The sequence below is a fragment of the Thrips palmi genome, unplaced genomic scaffold (assembly GCF_012932325.1).
Source record: "Thrips palmi isolate BJ-2018 unplaced genomic scaffold, TpBJ-2018v1 HiC_scaffold_18, whole genome shotgun sequence".
NCBI classification, from domain to species: domain Eukaryota; kingdom Metazoa; phylum Arthropoda; class Insecta; order Thysanoptera; family Thripidae; genus Thrips; species Thrips palmi.
The window spans coordinates 17290254-17303220 of NW_023144627.1; the positions used below are offsets into that span (position 1 = coordinate 17290254).

At 38.3% G+C, this 12967-nt stretch overlaps 2 protein-coding genes across 2 annotated transcripts; one reads left to right on the forward strand and one right to left on the reverse strand.

Moving 5' to 3' along the window:
• Nucleotides 1-105: 105 nt before the first annotated feature.
• Nucleotides 106-11928, reverse strand: LOC117645069. The gene is made up of 31 exons (XM_034384976.1): nucleotides 11795-11928; nucleotides 11147-11278; nucleotides 10926-11062; nucleotides 10688-10851; nucleotides 10460-10600; nucleotides 10267-10373; nucleotides 9994-10163; nucleotides 9741-9913; nucleotides 9496-9666; nucleotides 9243-9407; nucleotides 8972-9152; nucleotides 8669-8823; nucleotides 8376-8578; nucleotides 8088-8296; nucleotides 7878-8005; nucleotides 7621-7797; nucleotides 7379-7531; nucleotides 7057-7296; nucleotides 6826-6980; nucleotides 6632-6728; nucleotides 6360-6548; nucleotides 5657-6286; nucleotides 5452-5580; nucleotides 5144-5371; nucleotides 4853-5056; nucleotides 4666-4773; nucleotides 3917-4579; nucleotides 3706-3812; nucleotides 3528-3622; nucleotides 3289-3452; nucleotides 106-3218 (listed from the first exon to the last, which is right to left on the reverse strand). Exons 2-31 carry the CDS (start codon nucleotides 11263-11265, stop codon nucleotides 3021-3023), a joined length of 5760 nt encoding a protein of 1919 aa, XP_034240867.1. The 5' UTR covers nucleotides 11266-11278; nucleotides 11795-11928; the 3' UTR covers nucleotides 106-3020.
• Nucleotides 11929-11951: 23 nt separating this feature from the next.
• Nucleotides 11952-12955, forward strand: LOC117645077 (transcription elongation factor SPT4). Its single transcript, XM_034384986.1, has 4 exons — nucleotides 11952-12169; nucleotides 12406-12512; nucleotides 12588-12643; nucleotides 12726-12955. The coding sequence occupies exons 1-4, from the start codon at nucleotides 12101-12103 to the stop codon at nucleotides 12842-12844; spliced, it is 351 nt and encodes a 116-aa protein (XP_034240877.1). The 5' UTR covers nucleotides 11952-12100; the 3' UTR covers nucleotides 12845-12955.
• The last annotated feature ends 12 nt before the right edge of the window (nucleotides 12956-12967 follow it).

Below are 12967 nucleotides of genomic sequence, written 5' to 3' on the forward strand. Positions count from 1 at the left end.
CATTGGGAATATGCAGTCATAAGTTCCTCACTGTCTTTCAAACATGGAAGGTATAATAAGACTCAATTCGAACCAATGGGAAGAGGATGAATGAGATGCACCATGTAACACGTCTCTTTATTAACTTCCGTCAGAGAGAGCTATATCCTGAACCTGACAGTCATTAGGTTTAAAAATAGAGAGCAGGGTACAACATCAGATTAACCCTTTAGGACTGGGGGTCCGCCCATTGTAACAAGCCACGTCCAAATGAGATTTCTGACCCTGACTATGCATGCATGCACGGGCAAAAAGGAGGCATCCAGATGGACGGACCTCCGGACCTGGATGGCAGCATACACTAAGATTTGTCAAGGAAGTAGCTTTTGTGCGATTCATTGTAATACAATTTTAAGCTCAAGACAGGACAGTCACATTGATTATGATATATGATGGTGCATTAGACAAAAATGACAAGTCAGATCTGAAAGACCATCTATGTCTTAAATTACAGAGGTAGATAAGTCATTCTTATCTTACAAAAATTTATGTTCCAATAGAGATAAAGGAAAATTCTCAAATTACTTATAAATGAGTTTCATTAATGCTGAGGCCATTAGAAATAAGATTAACATTGAAACTATAATTTAGTAAGCTCAGAAGCAAAGTAAAAAGACTGGATAGGACAAAATCCAATGAAAATTTCTCTTCTTGACAATCGTCATTCAAACCCCAATGAATACAACATGTACATCATCCTTAGAATATAAAATAAAATTTAAAATAAAAAACTTAAAAAAAGCCCAGGTGTCATCCATTCAATTACTCAATCTACCCCACAACGCAAAATTTGTACAATTGTACAGACTTAAACCTCTTCAAACAAATGAAGGATTTCTACTTTTCCTACAGTGCGTGGCAACGGCAGCGGGGTATTTGAACTTTAGCTTCCTTTTCTAAAATGTTAAGTGGCAACTGGATTTTGACTAGAAAAGGGGGAATCCCCAGAGGCAATTAAAATAATCAAACTAAACTTGCATCATGGACAAACTGTATCAATAGAGAAATAAAGATGAGGATGGCACCAATGGCACTCAGGACATGGCATGTGCCTCAAAACAGTTGCTAATGGAAGCTACTTAACATCACCCTTTAATACAGACAAGCTCAGTCGGCATAATTGTTACTTTTTAAGTGTTGTACAAAAGAGGGGATAGGATAAAATAATTGTAAAACCAAACCAATTGTAAACGGGAACAACAACTTACAAAAGCATAGGCTCAGACACACTTGAATAAGAAATATTAATAATAATAACGCCATCAAGACTGCCTCAAATTTTAATAACTAATACTTCTTACTAGCGAGTTTAAACAAGATAAAGCTTTTCTTATAGACTTGTCTGTGAAGTTTTAGAAATAATGGAAGCCTTGGACTTCAGCTTCCAATCTGGAAGTTGGCGCTTCAGTCATGTACCCATGAAAAAACTGTGGCTTTCTCAATAGAATCCCATCTACTTTACACATAGACGAAGGCGCACCCTTGTTTCCGGACCTCAAAATTGGCTTCACCAGTGCGACTTAGAACTGAATGAATGCCGTCCATAACTTTAACAGTCAATTCATCATGGACACATTAGACAAAACAATGCACATCAACAAAACAGTTACCATCTTTGAAACTACAGGATACAAACATTATTTTCATGAAGGTGGGCAGGACAATGACTTGAAGAAAAAAAACAAAACAAAAAAACAAACTAATCTATCATCAAAGCAAATTTTTAAGCAATTATGCAAGCAGCATCCTCATCACAGCAGTTAAGACCTCTTACTTAAAAACATACTATCACATTTTCATCACACATCAAGTTAAGCAAATTAAACCAAGTTTACTAAATTAATTATTAACACAAAATTAAGTGCACTACGGCACCAAAATGTCTCAAGATGAAAAGGAACGGTATAGGCTAGAATAAGCTGTTCAAACTTGAACTGCGATACCACAAAATAAGCAGACTCCAGCTGTTACGTAATCGTTCAGAAGTTCGAAACCTTTAAATGTCCTAAAAACATGTCATACAAAGATTCCATACTAAACAAATGAGTTTTAAAAAATTGCAAAAGTTCAACTGTTTAAGCAAAATTCTTAAAATGATTAAAAAAAAAGTTTATGGGCAAAAGTATAAGGAACAGCACCTTACAGTATGGAAACCTTCTGCCTGTGGCCCCATGGAGGTTTTATCCTCTGTATCACAGAGTTCTCATTCGCATTCGACTGCTCAGCCCATTCCAATATTATTATTATTATTATTACCACTGTTTGAACATCATTGTTAACAATGCAAATGACAGCAGGTAAATGTACAAAATTGATGAAACAGCAAGAACTTTTGTGAACTTCTTTCTTTTACAAAATACCACTTAATTATGGACAACTTTATCTAAGTAGAAAAAGGCAATCATACAAAGAATAAAATTTACCAAGAACATCCCTTTAAGTAGCCTTACAGTAAGAAAAGGTAATAAAACTCAAGCGCATTACAAGTAATGTAATGACAAAGTTGAAGAAAATACTCAAAAGCAGTAAAAAAACGAGTCTTCACTGAGTTTACATTGGTAAGTATTTGACAGCTATAACTTGTTCTGTCAACTTCAGGCTGTTCACTCTTTTGAACATCTTATCAATTAAGTCATAATCAAATACAGTAGCTTTGCAGCATTGATCCATTTTGATCCAATATAAAATAAAAACATTAATATAGTGGTCAATTTGAGCTTTCTATCCAGGAGATTGAGTTTAATAATATACAGAAATTCTTGCTCCACAGTCTAATTAATGAGCTTGCAGGTAGGCAATTGCCTCAAAAGAATACAAAAACATTCAAATGGTGTAGACCTAACATTCTGAAATTCATGACTCCTTAACAACTCTAACTGAGCACAGTTCATAAAATCTGACATGATCAATTACTTCACCATAAAAATCTCTCAAACTTTAAAATAAAATAGGGTTTGTGAACAATGTGAGTACAGTATGCATCACAGTTTAATACGTAGCAAGTACTGCGCCACACAGGATGGGCAGGCATGCTGGAAAACGGCATCTTCACCATCAGAGAGGACACCAGCCAACGCTGAGCCCTCTGTTTGTGCTGCTGCAACCTCAGCATTATAGTCATGCCAATTTAATTGATGACCACAGGAAAAAGCAACGATGTTGTTGTTGTCCAGAGAATCCTGTTTTCAAGAAAGTAGATTAGGTTCTTCTGAATTCCAACAGGCATCTCTAGAGCCATCAATGACTTACATGAAGTGGTTCAATATGGAGGGCTCTTCTGCCTGCTGCATTAGTAGTTAAATGTTCAACTAGTTGATCCATGGTCACTCCAGATGTGTCATTTGACGGTTTCCATAAACCTTTTTGAGACATCAAGCGCATCAGCAGAGTATTTAACTCAGAACACTCGCCTTCTAAAGGAAAATAAGCTAGAGTTAGCAATGTTGGAGACTCAAACAAGTAATTGATACAATTCATTGAGGACTTACTGTTTTTCAGCTGGGTTACCATCGAAGAACATAATTTCATCATGAAGCATGTTGACAGAGATTCGATGAGCTTCTCACTCCCATCCAAATCAGAGCTGAAAATGAAATGCTCATTTAGACTTCAACACACATTGCAGCAAGTAACTACTACCGTAAAATAGAATTGAAGACACCATACCAAAATATCAAATTTGCAAAAGGATATGCCAATTCTTTCCAATGCTGCTGTAGTAGTTGCTCAAGAATAGAAGATGGTATATTCTCTTTAACCCAAAATGTGACAATCTAAATAGAAAATCAAATTAAATAGAATATAATAAAACAGAGGTTCACTCACAATGCCACCATATGAACAAACATAAATTTTAAAATTTGAAATGTACATTTACCTTTTGCAATAGCAGTGAGGTTACTGACTCATCCTGTTCCTCCTCCTCCACTAAATTCATATGCAACTGAATAAGTCGGAATATTTCATGCTGCAACCAGCCATATTGCTTTGCTTGCTTTATGTCCTGCTTGTCAACATGATTTCCATCCTCTGTGACTGCATTGTTCTTTTCCTCATTTGATTCCTTAGTTATATCGACCTGGGAACCAGATTTAGGTGGGGCAATGTCTTGTTCCTCCAAACTTACAGAGGCCATACTTGATGTTTCATCTGAAGGCTGCTGATTGGATTTGGTATTCTCAGAATCAGTCCCCTCAGACATTTCTTCGTTGCCGCCTTGCACAGCAAAAGCATGCATTTCAGAATTATCACTTTGAGACGATCCACCATTTTCATCATTCAAAGTAGCTGTTGATGATGAAGTATGTTCTGATGTGTCGCTTGAACCTTTAACAGGTGAGTCCTGTTGATCCTCAAGTTTCAGATTCCCCATGGGGGAGGGTGACTTCATCTTAGACATGGTGTTAATATTTGTGCCTGTGAGTGACTTCTGGTTCCAGGTTCGGATGAAAGCATCCATATGATAACCAAGAGATGCTGGGATATTTTTAGCCAGAAGGGAAAGGCGTCCAGCAGCCTGCAGGTTGCCATGCTGCAAACTCTGAAACATGCAATAAAAATATTAAACAAATGAGTAAAATAAATATCTTAGGCTTGAGAAGGGTTATGATGACGGAAATGAATTACCTTATGCAGTAATGATCCGGAGCTGTAATAAGGGAAGAAACGGTGTAATGCCCAATGCAGAGTCAGTGAACCGTATGGTGGCTGCTCAACGGTAGCCAATTCAGTTGCCTGCAAAATAGTAACAATTTTTTAATGATAAAATTTTACGCTCTATCATGTGACCAACTTTTGGAAACAGATAGCTTACCCATGCAGCCGCAGGCGCAGCACTAAGTGTAGCACTAGAATACGCAGGAGTGGGGCTACTAGGTGGAATCCCCTGAATCTCTTGAGGGCTTTCAATTCGATTATTTGCACTGTTAGGGATTTTTATCACTCGTTTGGAAGTATTTAACATGATTGTCTTTCCCTCTAAACCCTTGTTGGGCTCTTTTTGAGGCATCCGACCAATCTAAAGGTGAAAAATTTAATAGGAATATTAGAAAATCTTGGGGTGGAAAATCTGTGAGAGGAGAAAATGTAGTTTGTGAAAACTTACCTGTGCAGTTGCATTGCTTCCCCATCCGAATACTTGCCCATCGGCATGCAATGCTAAAGTAAAGTCAGCACCACAAGCAATTTGTGCAGCTCGTAAGTCAGGCACAAGAGTAGGGATAGCAGTTTCTTTTCGACCACTATGTCCTAACTGTCCATCAATATTACGTCCCCATGTATACACCCGGCCTTCCTCCGTCACAAGAGCAGAGTGATGACACCCACAAGCAATCTGAAGACAATTCACAATAACAAAGTGAAGCAAATTTGAGAAACATTCATACAGAGGAAAACATAGCACATGATAAATACCTCAGCAATCAAGCCTTCAACCAGAGACGTGTCAACAAGGGCTGGCAAAAGATGACTTTGAGATGTCTCGGCATCCATATTTACCGAAGGAACAATTGGCCTTTCAACTGGAGGAACTGGAGCACTCACCTAAAAAAGGTACAAGATTCTGGTGACACCTGTTCATATTTATGCAACTTGATGCAAAAACGAATCATTGCCTTACTGGAGTCGATGCAGCTAGTTTGACAGTGTGAACTAAGTCAACAACAACTTTGGGTACTGCCTCTGCCAATAAATCAGGGATAGGGAGTGCAGCTTTAGCAAGGACTTCAGTTTCCTCATTCTCCTGTGACTGTGAATTTGTGGAAACAGCTTCTGTGTCAGGACTGGTACCATTACTTGCTGCTTGTGGCTGGCAAAGTTCTGTGGCAGGAAACATGCATGTTGCATTCAAAGGATCGATAAATATGTCTTGTGGCCCATTCAAACGAACATTGTTGGTAACTTTTGAGTATGGAGGACTTTCAGATTTGTCAGATTCTTGAGTGGCAACATCTGACTGGTTTTCAGAAATTTCATCAGTGTTGTCTTGACAGTCTCTCAATGTTATTATTTGGAATTGATCATCTTGTGTATCTCCGTTAGAATCCTGATCTTCACAAGTGAGTTTCTTGGAATCTTTTTCACTAAGCTGTTGCTGTTTCTGCAATTGCTGTTGCTGCTGCTGTTGCTGCTGCTGCAGGATTTGTTGCTGTAATAACATTCTCGCCTTCTTTTGGGCCTGTGCTTGCATACGTAACACTTGTGGACTGGAGCCCCACACATACAATCTGTTTGATTTACTGATAGCCAACTGCAAAAAAATTTAGAGAAGAATTAAAACCTGTTGAAATTGGCAACAAAGAAAGCAAGAAAGATGATCTTACATTGTGAAAATAGCCAGTTGCGATTGTAGTAATACTTTCAGGAAGATTGCACACTGGAGTCGGCAAACTGCTTTTGATGTTGTTACCAGTTCCTAATTGTCCAAATACACTTGAACCACATGCAAAGACCTGACCAGAGCTTAGCAAGAACAAACTATGAGCATGGCCTCCACCAATTGCATTTACAACCTGAAATTAAATTAAAATTGAAATGGTGAGCCAGAAGATACTACACACACTCATAAAAACTGTTCTAAAAATTTAAGACTTACTTGGCCATTAAATGCTGATATTATTCTTGGAACTGGTTGATTTTCAACAGAGCCATGTCCAAGTTGACCATGAACACCCCATCCCCAAGAAAATACTCTAGAAAATGCAATAAATTTCTGTCTTACAAATACAACAATATCATGCGTAAAGTATAAATACTGTAAATGCCTGAAACGCCTGAAACTGTTCTTACCTGCCTGTTGAGGTAAGGGCCAGAGAGTGATACTGCCCAGCTGATATTGCAACAATTCTATGATCCAACAGTGATGTCATTAGCCTTGGGTAGGGAGACTGGACAATATTTTCAAGTCCCAATTGGCCATAAGTAGATGAACCCCAAGAATATAGCTACAAAAAAATTTAAAACATGTGATGAAACACGAAACCACATCTACATTCACAAATCTAATGTACCATTACTTACCCCATTTTCTGTCAGAGCCAGTGTATGATTTTGCCCACAAGCCACACTAAGCACATGTGTTCGCAGTGAATTAAATGTCAGAATTGGTCGAGGCTGGCTCAGGCGGTTCATAGTTGGTCCCATCCCTACACATCCATGGTTGTTACGGCCCCATGTAAAGAGTCCAGAGTTTCTAACTAAAGCAGCATGGCCATAACCAGCTGACAACTCACAAGTAACTAATGATAAAACTTCCACTCCCTGTAATTTGACATAATAATTTTAAAGAGCGATTTTCATAATAACAAATTTGGCGCTTTGAACAGTTGTCATAAAATTTCACCTGAGATGGTGGAGAATCATTAGTTCGCTTTGGTAATCGAACAACACTGGCAGCAAGATCAGGCTTGTATTCAAAATCATGGCTTTTGTGCCAAATTTGGAACAGTAGCAGCATAAATGTCATGACCAGGTCCTCCATCACTGCTACATTCTCCTTCAAAAAACAAAATAGTATGTAAATAAAGCAAACAATTAAAGTCTTTAATGCAAAAAGAATGGCATGAGAAGAAAAGAAAAACTTACAGACACTGCTACAGTTGGCTCAACAAAATCACTAGAGTAGGAGCTGACAGAGGCACTATCAAAGGAAACAGACAACTCTCTTTCGTTGCTGCCTTCCCGTGACCGAGTGCTCCTAAATAACTGAAGAAGACCAGGACGAAGAGCCGGATGTGTTGGATCATAAAGAGCAGCAAGACGCTGTAACCAGTTCCCCAAAACGGTAAAAAAAAACAGGAGCAAGCAAAATAATTTTTAGAACAGTAAGTTTTCAACCTTACCTTCAAAACATCCAACTCTAAATGACCAAGGCAAGACTTAATAAAACTAGAATGGATACGAACAAATTGAGGCCTCTGCAGAAAAGCCTCCCTAAGACAGCCTTCACTTACAGATTCCCAAAATCCCGCTGTCAACACAAAAGCACAAGAATGATGCAGCTAGAATTTGAAAGATACACATGAGTACAGTTAAAAGAAATGAAAACCTACTTTGAGTCATCAAAAGAAGCTGTTTCTGTTTCTGAGTTACATCACATTCAGACAAAGCATGGGACATCATCTTTGCTTGGGCTTCTAAAACTTCAGGGAGGAGCCCACGATAACAAGCAAGTTCATTAAGAAAGGGCCATAAATGGTTTTGACCAAAAATATTCACAGCCATTTGCTCGTCATAATATTGGTTCAACTTTAAAAATTTTCTGCAGAAAAAAAAACTGTTACTTACGAGAACTTAAAATGGAAATTGAAATACAATGATAGAAGCAGTGACACACTTACATAAAACCACTAAATAATTGAGGGGATTCGGTAGATAGGTACTGCTGAGCTTGGCAGAGGACAGCAAGATTTGAAAGCTGACAGCGTTCCACAGGATTAGCATCCTGAGAATTAGCTGTTAGAGCACCCTCCTGAAGGGCAATCAATAGCTGGCCAGAATGGCCGCCAGCAGCAAGCTTCACAATCCACTTGATTTGTCGGCACTGTTGACAAGAAGAACAATTTGTCTTTGTTAAGATATGAAAATACAAACAAACAATAAATTTACTTTGCCAAAGAAAAGAGCAACCTACTCTGGCTAACTTGTACAGTTCAATGGCTTTGACATAACATCCTTTGAACAATTGTATGTCACCTGCCAGCTCCAGCAATCTTTGCAGGTCAAGTACAAACATTCGTGATAATGATTCAGCACATAATAACTGGCCTGCTTTATCTGGGTCCACACCTAGAAGAAAGTCAGCTCAGATATACTATGTGAAGGTTACATTGTGGATTTTGAATCAAGTCCAACATTACTTGGCATCAACAGACGAGACCCCCTAGACACTGCTGAACACACACTGGAGATGAATAAAAGACACCACTGTACTGACCTGCAAGAAGGTGATTCAGAACCTTCCTCACTGCACATTGCTTCAGGACAACGTGGTAAATACTATGACTGGTGACAACAATGCAAGTGTCTATGGCTGGTCCTCTTAAACGTTCCACCTCTTGATCAAGCCATTGCTCATGTGACTTAGGTGCCTCTTTAGCAGATTTTGCTGCAGTGTTCTTCAAAACATAAAATAAAGAAGAAAATACTATTAATAATATTACCTTAGTGAAATTTATATGCTTAAGTAGAATCAAAAGAAGTTTTACCTCTTGATGTAAGTATTTTGAAGATTTAACATTTAAACCACTTGCAGAGACCACTGGTACAGAACCGCCTTGATACGTTTTGGAGTGTGAAACTTTATACAGTGCGATGATTCTTTCCTCTCCAGGGAACTCAAATGAGTCAACGACTGATTCTGGACTAAGTTCCTGTACAAAATTAAAGTTTTAAAGGATGAAACTCCATCCACCACTTTCACTGAAGCAGAAAGAGGAATTTTCATTTCTATGTTCTTACCAAATCATCATGCCTCCTGCATTCAGATAATTTACTTGATACTACAGAGAAGCGCTTAGCTGTTGTGTCAGTCAAATAAAGGAAACGTTCAGTCACTAACATATCTCGACACGGAAAAGACAACTTGTGACCATAAGCAGGAGGCTGCTCTAAATCCTTTATTTTGTACATCTGTAAAAATGAACAGATTCAGTTAGAATTCAAATTGTGCCCTATGCCAGCATAATAAAAGTAACAGTCCTTACAGATACAAAGCTGGATTGTGCATGATATGCGGAAAGAACCTCGCGGCCCCTGAGTGTCTGGGGCCATAAGAATGCATTTACTATCCATCGCAAATTTTCAACTTGAGGTGCAGAGTTACTATTGGGAGTGGAAGCATCAGAGCTGCGCGCTGAGCCATCACTACTGCCACTTCCTGCATCACATAATTAAATTAACATTCTACACAGAACCCTATCTCAGGAATTTATAGGCAACTTTTCATGTAAAACACACCTCTTCTACTTGTCACATTAGAACTTGTAGAAAGATTAGATGTAGTGGTTTTGGACCGTGTTTCAGCAAGCCGCTGTCTGATGATTGCTAATTTCTCCACTGACATTTGTTTCAAACCTTGAAGTCTTGACCTAGCAGATGGAGCTGGTGAGAGACCATTCATCTCTTCCCTACAATGAAATAACAAAACCAAACCATAAATGACATCTTACTCTATGTATCATCCAACATTTCACAAAAACAAAACTGACACTGTGACTTAAAAAGGCTAACCTCATCAATGATCGACTAGAACCACGTCCTGGCTCTTCAGGCCAAAACCAGCTACCATCCCTGTCTTCTAGAAGAACTCGCCATTGTTGACGATCTTCGCAAGTCATCTAAAAATCAAAATGCAAATGGGTGTAAGATTACTGTTTGGTACCTCCCAAAGTTTAAAATTAACTTTGATGCAGAAAGCATTTACCAAAAGGTATGCAGAGTCAGAATTGTCATGGCAAATATGAAGCATTGATAGAGAGCCAGAAATTTTCCGAGTTCCAAGACGTTGTCCAGTATTGAGATTTATTAAGGCTATATCGCCTGATTCTGTACCAACTAATCCCATCTGTAACAGAAAGATTTGAGTTAGTTGGCCTGCAAAGGCTAACCTTTTCAGTGCTGTATTCATGAAAGAATGCTTTGGCACGTGTACCTGATGTCCTAAGGCAGTGCTTTGCCACCACACACAGCATGTTGGCGGTGAGTTAGTAACAGATGGAAACGTAGTCAGGTCTAAGGGATTCCAGCTCTGGTCAGAGACTGATTTAGGGTCCACTAATGATAATGTAGGAACTATATGTAGAAATCCATCCCATCCTAGGAGCATGAAAAGAAACCTTGTAAATTGTGTATTTTAAAACTTGAAAATAGATTTCAAAATAAAACTATACCTGTGGCTAAAAGCCATGAACCAGCTGGGTCAAAAGCTAAAGATGTTATCCTTTTTTCTCTCTCCAAAAACCATGGTACTCTTCGTAATACTGCTGGTGCTTCTCCATTAGTATAATACAGAATGAGATCACCATTCCTAAGAACAGAAAATTATATAGGATGAAAAGTGAAATCAAAATAAGTGTATAAGGCTCATGAAAAATGTCTCACTGATACTTACTGAGTAACTAAGGCAATAATTTGTCTTGTATTTGCTTGAGAGCGAGCACTCAGTTGAATGTTTTCGACAGCAAGGATACGTTTGAGTTCAAATACTTGTTGCCCTTCTGTGGCACCCATCGCGTGGGGCCAGCTGTAAAAATTCCAAACCACAACAGCGTTAAAGAAAGGCGCTACTAAATAATCATAAAGCTCAAAGACGTATAAAATATGACAGTTGGTTATGTAACATGCAATTTAGAACTTTTCAAGGGGTGAAAAAAGGGAAGGGGCAAACCAAAATCAGGGGCTCTTTGTTAGACATAGAAACCTTGGCAAGGACACAACACAGGCGGAAAAATGATGAGGGAAGGAACAAATAGATAAATTATTTCAAAGATGTAAGATTAACTGAATGACAATGGGTGACAAATTTTCATCTCAATTGACAACAGTGTTAGAGAAGAGCAATGGTATGCCTGACATGATATCACTAAGTAAAAGTGGACATACAAAATTAATTGACAAGAAACATATCAAGTAGAAGACAACATCAGTATGAATACATAACCTTTCTGTCACATTTTGGAGTGAGGTAAAAACTAAAATGTTATTAAACGACAAGCCTAACAGAAATTAAATGGAGCTCAGGCCGCACACAACTGTTTACCTTTTAAATCACCCAAGACAATCCAGGACGAATGTTTACCCAGGTTTTCTTCAAAAGACTTCTAGACTGAGCAGACATCTTTTGTCTCTAAATTTAACGTGGAGGGTGGCGCACTCTAGCGGCAGTGATCAAAACAGTTCGATACATCGACGTCCGTGTCGTTATCTTTCGATCCATCGTTCGTTGTTCGAGTCCGCAGTCCGCGCTTTTAAAACTGTAAACACACGAAAACTAGAAGTGTGAATTTCGTGCTCCGTGCTGTCTGCCTCACTCTTAGTGACTTCCTCCTTGTAGTCTCAATCAACAATGTCACTAGATACTATTCCTAAAGATTTGCGCCACCTGCGCGCTTGTCTTAGCTGTTCACTTATCAAGGTTTGTGTGCAATGTTAGGTTATAACCAGTCTTAAATCTTCATTTGCACAGCTTTCTTTTGATTTTGTAAGGCATGGGTTATTATTATTTTATTCGTCATTAACTTTATTTTGTGAGATTTCTCCATCTATTACGGAGTTTACTTTCATTCAAGACGGCTTGAAGTTTCTTGTTCAACTGACAGAAATCTGTGTTTACTTCGTGAAATGAGCTAAGGCATCTCTTCTCTTTTTCAGAATGTAGAGCAATTTGAAAATGATGGTTGTGAAAATTGTGACGAATTTCTTCACATGAAGAGTGACCGGGAAAAAGTTTTTGTCTGCACTAGCAACAACTTTGATGGGTTTGTATCAGTCTTTCTCCGAATAATGTTGTTGATTTGTAAGAGCTTTGTATGATTATAGTTCTTTGTGTGCAGGATGATTTCTCTCATGAGTCCTGATGACAGCTGGGTGGCTAAGTGGCAAAGAATAAGTAAGTCTGAGGTTTCTTTTTACACCGTCTTATTGTAATGGTGGAGTTAAGTTGTACCATTATCTTTTAACTTTTCTTACAGATCGATTTAACAAAGGTATTTATGCTATATCTGTGTCTGGAAAGTTGCCACCAGTTGCGATTCGAGATATGAAGAACAGAGGAATATCTTACAAGTCGAGAGATAACAGTACTCGGTAGGCTCCTCAGTTTTTTTCCTATGTATCTCTGCTGCTCAGGTTTTTATTTAACCAATGTATGTGAATTTTACTGATCTCAACATAAAATAAAGTATGAAGAATTTCAAAAGCATATTTGTCATTT

What these genes read in the sequence shown, in the direction of transcription:
- LOC117645077 (XM_034384986.1), top strand. Translation starts at nt 12,101, where the DNA reads ATGTCACTAGATACTATTCCTAAAGATTTGCGCCACCTGCGCGCTTGT. An exon ending in ACTAGCAACAACTTTGATGG is followed by an intron (nt 12,513 to 12,587) that starts GTTTGTATCAGT and finishes CTTTGTGTGCAG; the next exon opens with GATGATTTCTCTCATGAGTC. An exon ending in GGCTAAGTGGCAAAGAATAA is followed by an intron (nt 12,644 to 12,725) that starts GTAAGTCTGAGG and finishes CTTTTCTTACAG; the next exon opens with ATCGATTTAACAAAGGTATT.
- LOC117645069 (XM_034384976.1), bottom strand. Translation starts at nt 11,265, where the DNA reads ATGGGTGCCACAGAAGGGCAACAAGTATTTGAACTCAAACGTATCCTT. An exon ending in CAATTATTTAGTGGTTTTAT is followed by an intron (nt 8,297 to 8,375) that starts GTAAGTGTGTCA and finishes TTTTTTCTGCAG; the next exon opens with AAAATTTTTAAAGTTGAACC. An exon ending in CTGCGCCTGCGGCTGCATGG is followed by an intron (nt 4,774 to 4,852) that starts GTAAGCTATCTG and finishes ACTATTTTGCAG; the next exon opens with GCAACTGAATTGGCTACCGT.